We start from the raw sequence: 15835 nt of genomic DNA, 5'->3' as shown, positions 1-15835 counted from the left end.
TAACCAAATATTCATGCTTGCTTCATCATATAATTACCATGACATACATACTTCCCATTTTTCAATTTTATAATATGTTTTTTTTTATATCATGTAAATATTAAAAAAATGCTAAATTATTTATATTTAAAATTTTCATAAATATTTATAATTGTTGAACTTAAATAAAAATTATGTTTTTTAAAGAGATCGCAAGTACAGTCACAAATAATAAATATTGGATAAACTATATTTAAGACCAACTCAATGCAAAACACGATCCAGCTCCAGAAATAAATCAGAATAAATCGAACCTAAGCCATAAAAATCCCAAAGCCTCAACCTTTATAGGCAAAACAACACGTATATATATATATAAATGGGTCTAAATAGATTTAGATCAACTATTTACAAATATGAACAATAAAATTTGAGTCTCATATTTCAAGTTAGGCTAGGAATGCCAAACATGGGCCTAGAATGAACCTAGCCTAACCAACCCTGTTTGACAGTTATATATATAAAGAAATTGCATCATGCAAGTAGGACTCAATCTCTCTGCTCTAAGTACCTAATTTTTAGGGTTTAGAATATTACTCCCATTGGAAGAAGAATCATATAAATACCATGACTACAAGCACTGAATTAAGGACAAATGCCTTACTGCAGATTTCAAGTTCATGTTACCTTGAAGGGTTTTTCTACTTGGCATGTTGCTTCGATCATTAGGTGCAATTTCCCCCTGCTCAAAGTGCAATGTTAGTATACCCCATCCTCATTAAAAGAAAAAAGAGATAACAAAGTCTCAAGGCAATATCTAATAAACCTCACTGCAATTGGGTGATAAAGAGTTTAGCTCCCAAGAACATAAGTAACACAGCATGAACTTGATGCATTGAAGTAAAAAGCTGATAAGTTAAACAACCAGTGATACAACAAAATAAGGGATCATTCATTTACATACAAATCATGTCAAAAGATAAGATAACATAAGAATACAAAAAGTAAATGCTTCTTTTAGCATTCTTCAATGTCTGCTTCTATTCCAGTTTTCCTCACCAATGCAAGTCTACTAAAGAGCCCAAATTCATTATGAAAAAGAGAGAAGGCTGCACATTTTTCACATCATAATAATAAATTTTCCCATATGAATAGGATAAAAGGAAACATATATTCAATTAGGTAGACAAAAAAAATGCAGCTATATCAGAAAACATGATCCATTTATAGACAAATCACAAAAACAAATCAATAACCAGTCATGGGGCGTAATGTGAATGCGGTGCTCGTGCAGCCATACTAGCAACCTGAGCCTGCATTTGAGCTGCCCTAACTTTGGCAGCAGTAGCCTTATGAAAGAACTGTTCCCTTGACAACAACCTCACATTCCTCAAATACTGATCAAATGGCACCGCCCCTTCTTGCAGGGCTTTATCCAACGAATAAACGACGTCCTCGATGGCTAAATCCGCAGCCGTGCAATCCAACATTTGCTTGGATAGCACATCGGCACAATGAAACACCTCGTCGACGTCGACACTGTCATTGTTCTTCCCCAGGTTCTTGATTTTCCCTTCGTTCTCTCTAACCCAACCAGCCAAAACATCGGTGCTCATCAAAACAACCTGCAACTGCTGTTCCAAAGCTTCCTTTTCATCTTGCATTTCTTTCAACCCTTTGTTGACCTCTTCCTCTCGCTTTCTCAACACTCCTTGAGCTGAAAACAACCCTTCCATTTCAGCTTCCCTTTCTTTTCTCATCTTAATTATATCTCCATGAACCATCTCCACCAACTTATTCACCGCATTCCTCTTGTAAACCTCCGCAGCATCCTCCGTCTGAGATGGCTGTGCCCTGCCATAAGGCGAAGGCGGATAACCCGCGGCAGCAACCCTCAGTGGCGGTGGCTGCTGCTGCTGCCCGTAATTAGGCGGGTTAGGGTTAGGATTGGAGCGACGTTGGGAATAAAGCGGGGGATCATGAGAAAAAGCAGAGCCTAAATTAATGACCAAATCAACAAGATTAGAGCTTGGGTAAATCCAATTCTGCAAATAAGGGATCGAAACTAACCCCGAGGGAGAAACGTGGGGATGGGGGCGTTTGATGATCATGTCGCGCGTGGGATTCACGTAGACAACGGGAGGGTAACGAGGGTAAGATTCGATGAGCCAGATTATGATGGGGATGTTGTAAGTGACGCCTTGGTAAGGCATGGGGATGGTACCGTCGGCTTGGAGGAGGTTGACGGAGCGGCCATCGTTGTGGGTAAAAGTGGCGGTTTTGGGTTGGAGGGAAGGGTAGCGGGAGGTGAGGGAAAGGAGGTGTTGGCGGATCAACCATTTGGAGTCTTCGGTGTAAGGGAGGGAAGAAGGGCCGCGTTGGGAGAGGACGGAGGAGAGGAATTGTTGGATTTGTTGGGAGTCAAGCGACGGCGTAGACGGCGGTGGAACCATTGGGACGGCGGAGGATATTGAAAGAGAGGAAAATGAGAGATGAGATCAGTGTTTTTGGAATTTACTTAGCGGAGGCGTTTTTGCGCTTAAGGTAAAGGGGGGACCCTTGATGGAACCTTCCTTTTCCTTCTTTTTAGGACCCATTTCTTTTTTTATTTTCCTTTTCTTAAAGACTACTTTTCATCCAATATTTGCACTAAAAACCTACCAAAAGTTTGATTTTTCCCTTTCACTTTTTAGTTTCATTTCCCGTCAAATTTAAAAAAAATATATATATATATTTACTTTAAATAAGATAGCACAAAGTTATGCTTTAAGAATATTTAAAAAATAAATATTTATTTCTTAATTTATCACTCCTCCTTCTCCTAATAATATCAATGTATACTTATCATTGAATTTAAAAAATTGTAAATTTTTAATAGATAAATAAACGACACTCGGTAGATTATGAACCTCGTTCTCTCTTCGTATGCTTCTATATTTGCATATTTTGTACACAAATTTGAGAGGCCAAGTAGAAGAGAGAAACTAGGCTCATAATCCAACAAAGTCTCATAAGAGAATTCGCAATCAATACGATTTAATGAATTAGCACAGATATAAAATACAAATTTAAACAACGAAGACGATATTATTAAAAGGAATAACTACGAATTTTAAACATAAATCATGAAACAAATATAAAAATACCCAAAAATTAATTAACAAAAATATAAGATACATGTGTTAAAGAAAAAGGGAAGAAAGTAAATGATAGAGCATTGTGTGAAGGGGAGGAAAAGGAAAATGTTTGTATTTCAATGCCTAGGAAGGAGGTTCAAAGCTTGTATATTTATAAGCTTGCCAAAGTCAATACATTATTTATTTATTTATGGAAGACTTAGGTTGTAAAGTTTAAAAAGGAATAACCGAATAAGTGCAGCATCTAGAAAGGATTTGGAGGAAGGAAATTAGTTCTAAACCATTAAAATTAATTTAAATAAGTTTAGATTTTAATAGAGTTAATAATTATTATTTAAAACAATATTATTCATTATTAATAAGGTTAATGTTTTGAAAGTTTTGTATGATTTTGCGATTTGTAAATGTTTAGTTATTTTTTAATTGTAAATATTAATTTTGTTACAATTAAATTTTATTTAATTTTTTGAATAATATAATAATTAAATTAAAATATTCAAATGTTATTAATGGATATGACTTTTTAAAACTAAAATTAATTTCCCCTAATTTGTGGTGAAATTAATAATGTAAGGTAAATTACCATTTCTTTTCCTGAACCTTTCCTTGTAAATTACCTTCCCCATTCCTTTTTCTTCCAATTGTTATTAAACGAAAGAGAAGGAACTTTCTTTTACCTCTTCCCCTCTCTTTAATTCCAAACAAAATTATGGATTCTCTTTAATATTCTTAGATTATGCACTTATATATACAGGGACACAGATTCGTTTATATCACACCAAATTTATAATATATTATTTCTTAGTTTCTATTTAATATATCAATAAAAAAAGAAATTTTTCATTCGATTTATTTATAAAATGATAAACTATCAAAATAGTCACTTTTGTTTTATTTCCCTTCAGTTATATTTTAGTCACTTTTGTTTGAAATGTTACGTTTTAGTCACTTATATTATCATGTTGTAATATTTTAATCAATGAACCGTTAATTGTCATTAACGATGTAACGATAAGCTGACGTGGCATGTTAAATCATCATTTTAAAAGAAAATTTCAGTTTAAATTCTATAATTTGTCCTTATAATTTTCCATTTTGAGCAATTTATTTTTTTTGTTTTATGTTCTTTTAACTTTTTTTTATTTTTCATTCTCTTTTACATCTTCTTTAGTTTTCCTTCATTCTTCATTTCTTTTAATGTAATTTTTCCATATTTTTCATTTGTTAAAATTAGTCCACAAGCTCGCCTCACTCGAAAAAATTAAATTGTTCAAAAAAATAAAAGTATAGAGACTAGTTTTAACAAATAGAGAAGAGATAAAAACAGAGGGAGAAGTAGAAGAGAATAGAAAATAAAGAAAAAAAAAAGAAAAGTTAAAAGAACATAAAAGAAAAAAAAGTAAATTGTTCAAAACCGATTGTATAATTTAACCTAAAATTTTTATTTAAAATGATGATTTAACATTCCATGTTAGCTTACCGTTACATCATTAATGACAAATAACGGCTTAGTAACTAAAATGTTACAACATTTTAATGTAAGTGACTAAAAAAACATAACATTTCAAGCATAAATAACTAAAATATAATCTAATATAAAAAAAATTGACAACTGACCCTTTATAAAAAATATCAAAATAGTTGTAATACTTTTCAAACAATTTGAGGTCAAAATCAGAAGTTGAAATAAATTCAATAATATGATGGTATGATGTAAAAATAAATGTATTGCTTAGCTTTTTTCTTTCTCAAAACAAAGTCAAGGATTCCATTTTAATTTGCCACCCACTTTGGGTACTTCCTTATAACTAGAGACATAATAAAGGTTTCTTTGATATGATGGAGATCATGTCTATTTTTAATGATTTGTAAAAGTTTTAGTTTTTTTTTTAATTATTATCACTGATTGAATATTAACTCGACTAGTATTAAAATTATTATTAATGTTAGTGTAGAAGGATATAAGTTTGAGTGCATTTTCATATATTTTTTTAAAAGAATTATTTTTATATATTTTTTTGAAATTATAATTTTTGATGATTTTTATAAATTTTAAATTATTTGATGATGGCTAATTTTTTCTAAATAAAAAATAAAGACCAAATTGATTAAGGGGATAAAAGTTGAAGGCTAAATTTATTACTATGCATTATAAATAAAATATCAAAATAAAAATTTAATGATACAAATTTAACAATTTTTATGGAAAGACTACTGTAATAATTTCTATTCGCAACAAGTAAATAAGGAAGGTTTAAGCTCTAATTAATTTGTATGACTCAATTATTTCATGTCAAGACATATTTATATTATTATAATTTTCTTAACTGAATTCAATATCGTGAATTAATCACACACTAAATCATTTAAGAAATGATTAAATCATCAAAATTATATATAAAATATTAATTATAATACCAATAGTACTAATAAACCCGACCTATAAACATTTCTAATTATTCACCTCTGTTATCATTATAGAAAGAGAAAAAAAAAAACCTATATAATACCAAAAAACAAGAAAATCATGAGTGATTTTATTTTAAAATTTTTTATTAGTCCTTGGAGGTATGATACATATTTTACTATATCAAAATTGTGTTCCGAGTCGAACATGTATCCGATGCTTCAACACTCCCTAGCAAAAATGTCTCTGCTTCGGAGATTAGGCACATGAAAGACATCGGCATCGGAAAGAAGAGCTCGGCTTTACCTGTTCGTTCGGTAAGTATTCCTTTGCGGTCATGTTTTATCTTTTCTTCCTGCAGTAATCCCACATCAGTCAACCACATTAAACAAATACAACATTTGAAATTGTTTGTGTTGGCTGTTTCTTATCCCAACTTTTCATTTTCTTGAAACATTTATCGAATCGATGTATATTCAGATATAGGTACGAGGATATGAATATGATCCTTGAAGGACGTTTTAACCACACAGAAAAACTTCAGAAAGGTTGAACATGCTGGTGCCGGTTACATACCCATATTCTATACTTACACTCAAGTTCGAGTAAACAACTTCCAAGGCTAGTATACTATAATAGACCGAGTTTTTCAGTTCTGAATTCAACCAGTACAATCCACTGATCCATTCAAGTTTCTTTATCCCTAGATTGAACTTTTTGCTTCTTTTCGGAAAATCAAATATGCTAGAAGCTTATGTTATTCCGACTTTTCATTTTCATTTAAGGATTCATGTTCTACTCTCGTATCTAACATATGGATATGGGGGTATGGCCTCCAAAGTTCTTCCAAATACATAAAAGAACTTCAAAAAAATCTAGCCATATTCGCATTGGATACAAGTGTCGAACACTAATACTTTAAGAAAATGAAAAATCGAAGAAATGTAGGTTCTGACATAGGATTTACTACAAGCCAAAGCAAAAGCAGCACTGAAACAGTAATGATATAGAAGAACTTGCAGAAAAGTAATAAAGAACAGATAAACTTAAGGAAAAGGCTAACCTTTCTACAGCAATTTTGCCCTGCACAGCTGCAGATGTGGCAAGTCGATTTACGACATCAAAGTTGTTTTGGTTCATTGCCTCCTTATCGAAAATGGCATCCGATAAAACGACTGATATAGCTCCCGGAGCAATATAGTCACCTACTGAATCTGTATCAAGTTTAAGAAAATATCTTACGTGGATGATATTGAAAAATGGTACAAAACAATTTTATCGTAAATGCTATGCTTCAGTTCATTGTTGTGTTCAATTTTTCAAAAAAGTTTAACGTATTTGGAAGATCCTTGAACAGTCATATCCTCGTACCCATATGAAAATGTATTGAATATGGATTTTGAACATGAATACTTCAAATTAAAATACAATTTTCAAATGGGAAGATGTTTGAAATAACTCACAAACATGTTAGCTGAAAGTACTGACCTATAGTTATGCCCTGGGAAGCAACCATGGGGATGTGAGAAAAAGGCTTCCTAATTGCTGATATGTATCGTATGCCACCTAATGCGGAAACAGGATAAATCTGTTTAACCATATTAATGTAAAAAACCGCATAAGAATCTATGCATACATGAATATATCTACACATATGCATTAAATGGTTACATCTATATATACACATGCGTATGGAGAGTTACTAGAGGGTCATAGCTTCTTATGAAGGAATATATGTTGGACACGAGTATTTTGAAGACAATGAAGAATCAAAGTAAAATGGGGACTGGTATTAGATGGCCATAATACCTTCAATCAATATCAAGATCCTAAATATCAGTAAATATCAAGTAGACTCACCTTGACAATCTTGGCACCAGCATTATGAGCAGAGTATATCTGAAAAACCACATTTTCAACCACTTTAGTACCTCTTGTACATAAGTATGTATGAACATACATCATATGAATCTATTGGTTGCCATCTGTTAAAAATAATTGCATAAACTAATGAGGTTCACTGAGAAACCGAAGCCTAAAAAAGGTTGAACTGAGAAAGAGGTGTTTCTTACTTCAGTTGGGGTCATTACACCAGGCATATATAGAACATCAGTGTCTCGAACATCATCTAGAATGTCCTGATAACATGCATGAATGTTTAGCATAGCATAATGGAGCTTTTTAAACATATAGTAATATGCAAGTGTCAGGCACGAAAATGTTCAAAATTTTCCAACATTTTTCATATACTAAGCGTCCTTTGAGGATCATATCCTCATACCTATGTACGGATATTTGTCAGACACATATTTCAAGAAAGATGAAGAACCAGAATAACATAGTAATGAAGTAAAAGACAGAACAAAGGATTCAAGAATTCCGGGCATATACATTCACCGTAGCAGGACTCATAAGAAACTTGGCTCCGGCCTTCATAGCAGTTTTGGCATCCTCAGCAGTTAAAACCGTCCCAACCTGCAAGATTTCTATCCACCTCAGAAATAATCCAAAAAGGTCATTTGAACTATGTTACTCAGATTCCGGTAGGAGTGTCAGATAGGGGTAAATGTCAGACTGGGATATCTCCAACATTTAAAGTTTTTCAGGTTCTCGGAGGATCATATCTCCACACCCATATCCGAAAATGTGTCAAATGATGTTATATACGAATACTTCAAAGAAAAAGAAGAGCTGCAGCAACAAAGCTTTTCTCGACCACATTTGACACTCAAGATCCTTATTCATGTTTAAAGCATATCCGGATATGAGTACAAAAATATAACCCTCTAAAGATCCTCCAATCAGATAAAAAAACTTTAAAAGAATTCAACAGTACCCATATACAGAACTCATAGCCTAGTCCAAATAACATATATATTCTATGATTAATATGCAACTAGTAAGATCATTACACCAAAGGCCTTAGTTGGATATTCATTAGCCAGAGCCTGCAAGACCTGTGAAGAACAGAGAAAAGAAACCATAAATTCTCAATCCAATATGGTAAATTTGGGCAGAAAATCAAGAAAAAAAATGGAATTTTTAAGCAACCTCAAAAACACCAGGGGTTGATCTCACAATTTCCAGCTGCAAATCAAGAGAAGAAAATATTTAAATAAGTCCCATTGCTAATAAAACCCAAATACAGGATTCAGTTTCTACATAAGTTTTAAAACCCATTTTGTGTTCCAGATATGCAGTAAGCAATGTTCAATTACTCAACAGCAACATCAAAATTTGCTGTGACTTACAACTGCAATGCCGCCATTAACCGCAGCACGAGCAGCTTCCATAGCCTGCTCAGCACTACAAAGAAAAAAGATGGGAAAAAGAGAATTTCAGATACAGAATTCAAACAAAATAAGAGAACACCCATCATCCCAAACATGGAAATGAAAGCAATCGAGTTAAAAATATAGGGGAAATGGAAAGAAGATGGTGAAAAAGAAGGGTTTTGTTTGCCTGTTGCCACGAAGGCATGCAATAACAGCAGAGTCTTGAATGAGAGAAAAAGTATGGCTATAATGATGAGATGAGGAAGAAGAAGAAGAAGGCTTGAGATTGGAAGGTGATAATAGAGGGGCTGAGTGGTGTTGTTGAAGACGGCTCCTTGTAAATAGTCTTTGGAATTGAAATACAGGATTACAAGGGAAGATGCATGTGAAAACCATATCCACTTTAGATAGTTGCAGAATAGAGAGAGATATTTTGGTTTGGGTTTGACTCGGTGACTCTTTAACTAAACTTGTCCGATGGTCCGGTTTGTCCATCCATTAAACCATCCAACATATTCCATCAATTCTACAAACACGACAATTCTATCTCTATCCACGTAGAAATCACATAATTAAATCTATAATTTGAAATAAATTAATAATAGCACATAAAATATCTACAATATTAAAATTAAAAATAATTAAATTAATTTCTTTAATCGAGTTGATGCTTGATTAAATCAATCATGAACTTAAGTAATAGGGTAAATTATTAAAATAATTATTTTTATTTACTTCAGATTATATTTTAGTCATTTATATTTAAAATATTACGTTTTAGTCACTTATGTTATTGTACTGCAACATTTTAGTTACTGAGTTGTTAATTGTCGTCAATGGTGTAGCGATAAACTGACGTGGCATGTTAAATCATCATTTCAAACGAAAATTTTAGGTTAAATTTTACAATTGGTCTCTATATTTTTCATTTTGAGCAATTTAATTTTTTTCTTTTATGTTATTTTAACTTTTATTTTTTTTATATTTTTCATTCTCTTATGCTTCTCCCTTTGTTTTCCTCCCTTCTTCATTTCTTTTAACTAGTTTTTTTAAATTTTTCATTTGTTAAAACTAGTCCGCAAACTCGCCTCACTTGAAAAAAATTAAATTGTTCAAAAAAATAAAAATATAAGGATTAGTTTTAACAAATAGAAAACATAAAAAAAATTAAGTTAAAAGAAATAGAGAAGGTAGGAAAACAGATGGAGAAGCAGAAGAGAATGAAAAATAAAAAAAAGGAGAATGAAAAAAAAACATAAAAGAAAAAAATTAAATTGCTCAAAACGAAAAAATATAGGGATCAATTGTATAAATTAACCTAAATTTTTTGTTTGAAATGATGATTTAACGTGTCACGCCAGCTTACAATGACACTGTTAACGACAATTAACGACTCGGTGACTAAAATGTTGTAACGCGATAATATAAGTGACTAAAACATAACATTTCAAACATAAGTGACTAAAATGTAACTTGGGATAAACAAAAGTGACTATTTTAATAGTTCACCCTAAATAATAGTATATATACAAGTGATGAATAAAATAAAATATGCATAAAATAAAGTAAAATGAAACTTTGATTGAGTGACAAATTTAAAGTTTTAGTCATTTAATCAACATGAGTTCAAATATCATTATATACATATTTTTATAAGTTTTTGTTAAAATGAAAATATTAAAATACCCTCATAATGATTTATTTTAATCACGGATAGATATTTCTATAATTTTCCTAACCGAATTGGTGTTCAATTAACTTGTTATACCAATTCAATCAAAAACTTAACTAATAATATGGATATATATTCAACTACATTGCACAAAATTAATAGCCCAATTTCATAATTAAATTTTCCGTATGTACTTATTTTCCATTTATTCAAATAAAATGAATCATAAAATCACACATAAAATAGTTTCACATCACTAATCTTTATAATTTCACATTAAATTATATATTCAAATTAATATCTTCAAATACTCAAGCTTTTTGCCACTTTCATTCCTCATCTTCTAACTTCCTTCCTTGATTGATTCCGAACAAAATATCTCTTTTGAATCATAAATTTCATGAATTATTAAAGAAATTTTATGTAGTATCTTTGTTGAATAAAAAATTATTGAAGAAAGTCCTTCTAAATACACTTTTGATTCAACTGATGAATAAAAAATTGAATCAGACCTTAACTTTGTAGAGGACATATTGTTAGATTTGGTATCTGAAGTGTGTATTTTCGTTAATATATATTGATAATTTTTCGAATAGATTAGTTAATAAAATTATTCATAAATTATGTTAATACCTTTTATATATTGTCCTTTCGTGGTTTTTACATGTAAAGCAAAATAGAAATAAATATTAGCTCACTGATTGTTTAATGTTTAAACTAATACTAAGTGGTAGTACGTGGTCGGATCGTAATACGGAAAGACAGGTTATATTAGTAGACTAACCTAAACATGTCCTTAGTTTAATAGAAAATGAGCAAATTGATTAAAGATTAATATGACGTATATCAAGTCCAATAGGGGAGATACATTGTCTTGGTCATTGGAGTGGATGACTCCCGGAAGATAGAGACATAGATGTGACTGAATGGACTGACAGTACATCAGACTAGACCCAAGAAGAATAGATCCTGAATTCGTTTATGGACTTATTCACTTGTGATGTTCAAAGTGTAACATATCTTAATCTTGAGTGGATAACGGGCTATGTATGTGTGACTTGTATACTTTGATGTAAGTAAAAGCCTAAGTTTACATAGAGAAGAATCCGAAAGCTAATGCGTTGGGTATACAAATTCTGCAGTATGTAGTGTCATTCACAATAATGGAATTTATAGCTTGAGATATAGGTAAATGATATCCTCTCATTGACATTACATGGTTGATGAAAAGTAAACATGACCACGAATCGTTTGTCTTTGTGATGAATGATTTGATTATTATTTGATAGTAATTGATTTTTCATAAAGAAAGATGTAATGATTATCATAAGATAAAATAAGATCATATTGGGAGAATGAGTTTATCCCAAAGAGATTAAGGATATCCTATAAGGTTAACACTCTTATGACAATGTCATTGGATGAACACTAATAGAGTTGTTTTCGTAATGATATGTCATTAAGGAGAACTCAGTCATGATACTATAATAAAATGACTTCATTACTAAATGAGTTTATAATTAATAGGCGAAAAGCTGAAACTTAATTATAAATCATTTGAGCCATAATCGTATATGTTCAATAGGTCCATATGCTAGCTCATTGAAACTAGAAATGAATTGCATGTTAAATCAAAAGAACAAAAATTGATAGAAATGGTAAAGTTAGACAAATAGGAAACATTTGGAAATGAATGTGGTTTTCTTTAAATGGAAATGACCTAGAAAATGAATTTATAGGTTTTCAAATTATTATTTAATTAAGTGATTAAATAATTGAAGTTAAAAAATAGAAATAAATTTATTGGTCATGGTAAATTCGTTGAATGTAGAAATATTAAATATATTTTCTCATAATTTTTTTACGATAAATTTGTCGTGATTAAAATGGAATTAGAATTGACTTAAGAAAATTATTTAATTGGAAATTTAATTTAAGATGTATATTGTTGGAAATAGAAAAAAAATATCGGGTTGGATTGAATCATAAAGTACTAGGTTAAAAGTCCAGAAGGTACTTATAATTGGACCTGATACGGGAGAGGCTCAAAAGCCCCTCATGTTAGTGCTAAGGATGAAAAACTCTAGTTTATTTAACTAGGGTTGCCACCCCACCTAATCTTAGTTAAACTAGGAATTTGTTTTTTCTATTGAAATAAACTTCTACAATTCAATAAAGGTTTCACCTTTTCTCGCTATAAATAGACGGCATCGATAGGGTTAAATACACAACTTTGAGATATTGTTATTCTGCCCGAAAATAGTGAGAAATTATATTTCTAAGTATAAATTATATTTTCTGGAATAATAATTCTATCGGTTTCTATTGAGAGAGAATTTACTTTTCCACTGAAAGTAAAGTAAACTATTTCTAGTTATGTGTTTGATTCAAATTTGTTTGAGCTCACACTCAAAGCAATTCGTGGTACAAGAATAGTGGAAAAGACTGTTTGTTGAAAGCCGAGAAGGACAAGAATCTGTATAGCCAAAAACACTGGTGCGATTTCAGTAAAGAGTTTTATTGTTATAAATATCACAAACCAACTCAATTTTTAAAATTTTAATTTTTCATTGTGCAAGAAAACCATTTTCAAATCGTATTTTTTCCAACACTATCTCTAAAGGAAATTATTGGTGGCCAAGCTCGATCCAAGAGGCCTAATGTGCCTATGATTACACAACAACATGACAATAGGATGAAACAAGTTAGCTTATTTGCTTATTGAAGTTGTTTCCAGGCTAAGGAAGCAGAGGCATCTTTTGTAGAGAAACAGAACCAAACATTCCCCATATCTGCTTCCTCCAAAAGAACATAAATGAAGCTAGCTTTGCAGAGCATGGCATAGATACTCTCCTTGACAACAATGGTCTTACTGGCTTTGTTAGTCTTGTCAAACCATATGTGAGGCAGGTGGTGTTGTAATTGGTAATATTATACTCTTCTCATTTATTAATTTGTTCTTCCTTGACTCATCAAGATAAATTTCAAATGTTTGCAAATATCTATGAGCTCATTAATCTTCATTGCATCAATATTCTTGACCTCCTCAATTTTAATTACTTTAATGATAAAATGTTCAGTCAAAGATCTAAGAACTTTCCTCACTAGCTTTAAGTTAGAATATTCATTACTTAGGGTAAAGGCTTGATTGGACAGATCACATAACTTGGCATAAAATTCACCAATGATCTCGTTCTCTTGTATTCTAAGAGTCTCAAATTTAGTGGTAAACATCTGCAACTTTGATTGCTTTACAATTTTGGTTCATTCATAGGTTATTTCAAGAATAGTCCAAGCTTCATGAATAGAAATACACTTGGAGATGCACTTGAGTTCTTAAAGATCTACACCATTGAAGATATCATATACACCTTTAAGTTAAAATTGTATGTTTTGCCTTCATTTGTGATCTAGGTCGTTTCAAGTTTGATGGTTCAAACTCTATCTATTTCTTACATAGGTAGCTCCAAACCTAATAAAATAGCCATCCAAGCCTTCTCGTCAGTTGACCTTATAAAAGCTCTTATACGTACCTTCCAAAAGGCATAATTCAATCTATTGAACACAGAGGAACACGAAACTGAAAAACCTTCCATTACAAGTCTTTATCAACACTAGGAAAAATCACTAGCTACATTAAATGGGAGGCTCTAATACCAATTGTTGGAACTTGTAATCGATATTTTCAATAAAATCAATAAACAGCAACAGAAGCAATGTTAAGAGTAGTGCACTGCTTAACACTACTTCAAGCACTAGTGAAGAACAAAGATGAATACATAATATGTTTATGTAGTTTAATTTCCCTACATTTATGGGGCCTTGCCCAAAGAGATAATCCACTATTTTAACACCTCGTACTACAAATGATTATAAGGTCTAACACTTAACAAATTAACAACTTCACTTTTGCACCAAGATCAAGATCACTCTCATCTAAGTTATCTCCCTAAAAACTTAGTTTATAAACCAAGTTACTCTTTTAGTTACTTACAGCATGCACTCTAAAAGACAAGTTCTAAATAATAGAATAAGTGCTAAGATTCTCCACAATAGAATAAATGCTAAGATTATCCACACTCTCATAACTACAGAAATCTTTCAATATATAAAATTTTAAGGATTGTTAAGATAAATATCAATTACCATCAATATTCCCATAAAAATAACACCCCTAACCCGTAACCATTGCTGTAATAGGTTAAGAGGCATTACCAGATTTGTAACTCAATTCAGAATAATCATTTATCAAATATCATCTCATTTCGGTAAATATCATTTATTCATATTCAATTTGCACTCAAATTCAAGCATACAAAGTTCTAATCATGCATTCGGGACTAAATAAATAACATATGAAAATTTTAGAAACTTAGAAAAATTTCAACATTTCAAGTATCACATGCCCGTGTGAACAGGCCGTGTGCCTCACACGGCTAATAGACACGCCCATGTATTAGACCGTGTGAAACAGGGCATACATACTGACTTGCACCACACGACCGAGGACACGCCCGTGTGTCAAACTTGTGTACCCTTCAAAATGGCTATACACCCTCATGTGCCAAGGTTGTGTGACTCACACGGCCACTAAACACGCCCGTGTGTTTAGGCCGTGCTCAAGACTGACTTGAATTTCTAATTATTCACCAAGGGACACACGGCCGTGTAACATGACCGTGTGTCACGACTAAGACACACGCCCGTGTTTCTACCCGTGTGGACAAAAATAGGCTATTTGTAAAGCCATTTTGCCACCCTATAAACACAAGTATTCACAATCATAAATGATCATATTTTTAAAACTCAATAGGCAGCCAAAAAAATCATTCCAATACACATTATTTACCATATCAAAATCTAACAATTACATACCCAAATTCATATTTAACATCATGTATACACCATTCATTTAACAACTACATATCAAATCTTTACTTGTATAATTTCATTCCATCATTACATTGAAAAAACATGCCATAATTAAACACTTATACACAACCAAATATGATACCAAAATAAACCAAACCACATGGCTTAACTCATACACAAAATATACCAAAAGCATAAATTTCAAGTGATCATAACTAATAACATTTAAACTAGAATATACATGCCATATTTACATATATCCACAAGATAAAAAAAACCAATCAGAAATTGGATAGTGTGATGTGCAACTCTAACTTGTCCGAAACGAGCGAGCTAACGAACCTCTATAAAACATAGAAAAAGAAACAAAGTAAGCTTTATAGCTTAGTAAGCCCGTATAATTCAGAATTAAACTTACCATTTATACAAAATCAAAGCAATACTTAAAGTGCAACCAATTCAATTAACAAACACCTAATCACAAGTATTCATC

The 15835-nt window shown here is 31.6% G+C and overlaps 2 protein-coding genes across 3 annotated transcripts; both read right to left on the bottom strand.

Annotated features, from left to right (window-relative positions):
• Positions 1–910: 910 nt before the first annotated feature.
• On the bottom strand, positions 911–2596 carry LOC121207641 (protein ELC-like). The gene has a single exon (XM_041078002.1). It carries the CDS (start codon positions 2430–2432, stop codon positions 1239–1241), a length of 1194 nt encoding a protein of 397 aa, XP_040933936.1. The 5' UTR covers positions 2433–2596; the 3' UTR covers positions 911–1238.
• Positions 2597–5623: 3027 nt separating this feature from the next.
• LOC107915191 (KHG/KDPG aldolase) lies at positions 5624–9307 on the bottom strand. 2 transcript variants are annotated; one of them, XM_041078000.1, is made up of 10 exons: positions 8986–9307; positions 8775–8829; positions 8575–8610; positions 8436–8480; positions 7915–7998; positions 7596–7661; positions 7384–7422; positions 7012–7111; positions 6587–6737; positions 5624–5878 (listed from the first exon to the last, which is right to left on the bottom strand). In XM_041078000.1, exons 1-10 carry the CDS (start codon positions 9291–9293, stop codon positions 5866–5868), a joined length of 897 nt encoding a protein of 298 aa, XP_040933934.1. In that variant the 5' UTR covers positions 9294–9307; the 3' UTR covers positions 5624–5865. The 2 variants fall into 2 exon arrangements, with proteins under 2 accessions (XP_040933934.1, XP_040933935.1); XM_041078001.1 differs by having other exon boundaries at positions 8775–8819; positions 8986–9282.
• Positions 9308–15835: the final 6528 nt, after the last annotated feature.

The sequence above is a fragment of the Gossypium hirsutum genome, chromosome A10 (assembly GCF_007990345.1).
Source record: "Gossypium hirsutum isolate 1008001.06 chromosome A10, Gossypium_hirsutum_v2.1, whole genome shotgun sequence".
In the NCBI taxonomy this organism is placed as follows: Eukaryota; Viridiplantae; Streptophyta; class Magnoliopsida; order Malvales; family Malvaceae; genus Gossypium; species Gossypium hirsutum.
Note: the sequence above shows the minus strand (reverse complement) of the source record. Positions and strands in the feature narration are given on the sequence as shown.

Coding starts and splice junctions, on each gene's coding strand:
- LOC121207641 (XM_041078002.1), bottom strand. CDS start 2,432: ATGGTTCCACCGCCGTCTACGCCGTCGCTTGACTCCCAACAAATCCAA.
- LOC107915191 (XM_041078000.1), bottom strand. CDS start 9,293: ATGGACAAACCGGACCATCGGACAAGTTTAGTTAAAGAGTCACCGAGT. Junction 7,999..8,435: donor ATCCAACTAAGGCCTTTGGT/GTAATGATCTTA, acceptor GAAATCTTGCAG/GTTGGGACGGTTTTAACTGC. Junction 7,423..7,595: donor GTGTAATGACCCCAACTGAA/GTAAGAAACACC, acceptor GTGGTTTTTCAG/ATATACTCTGCTCATAATGC.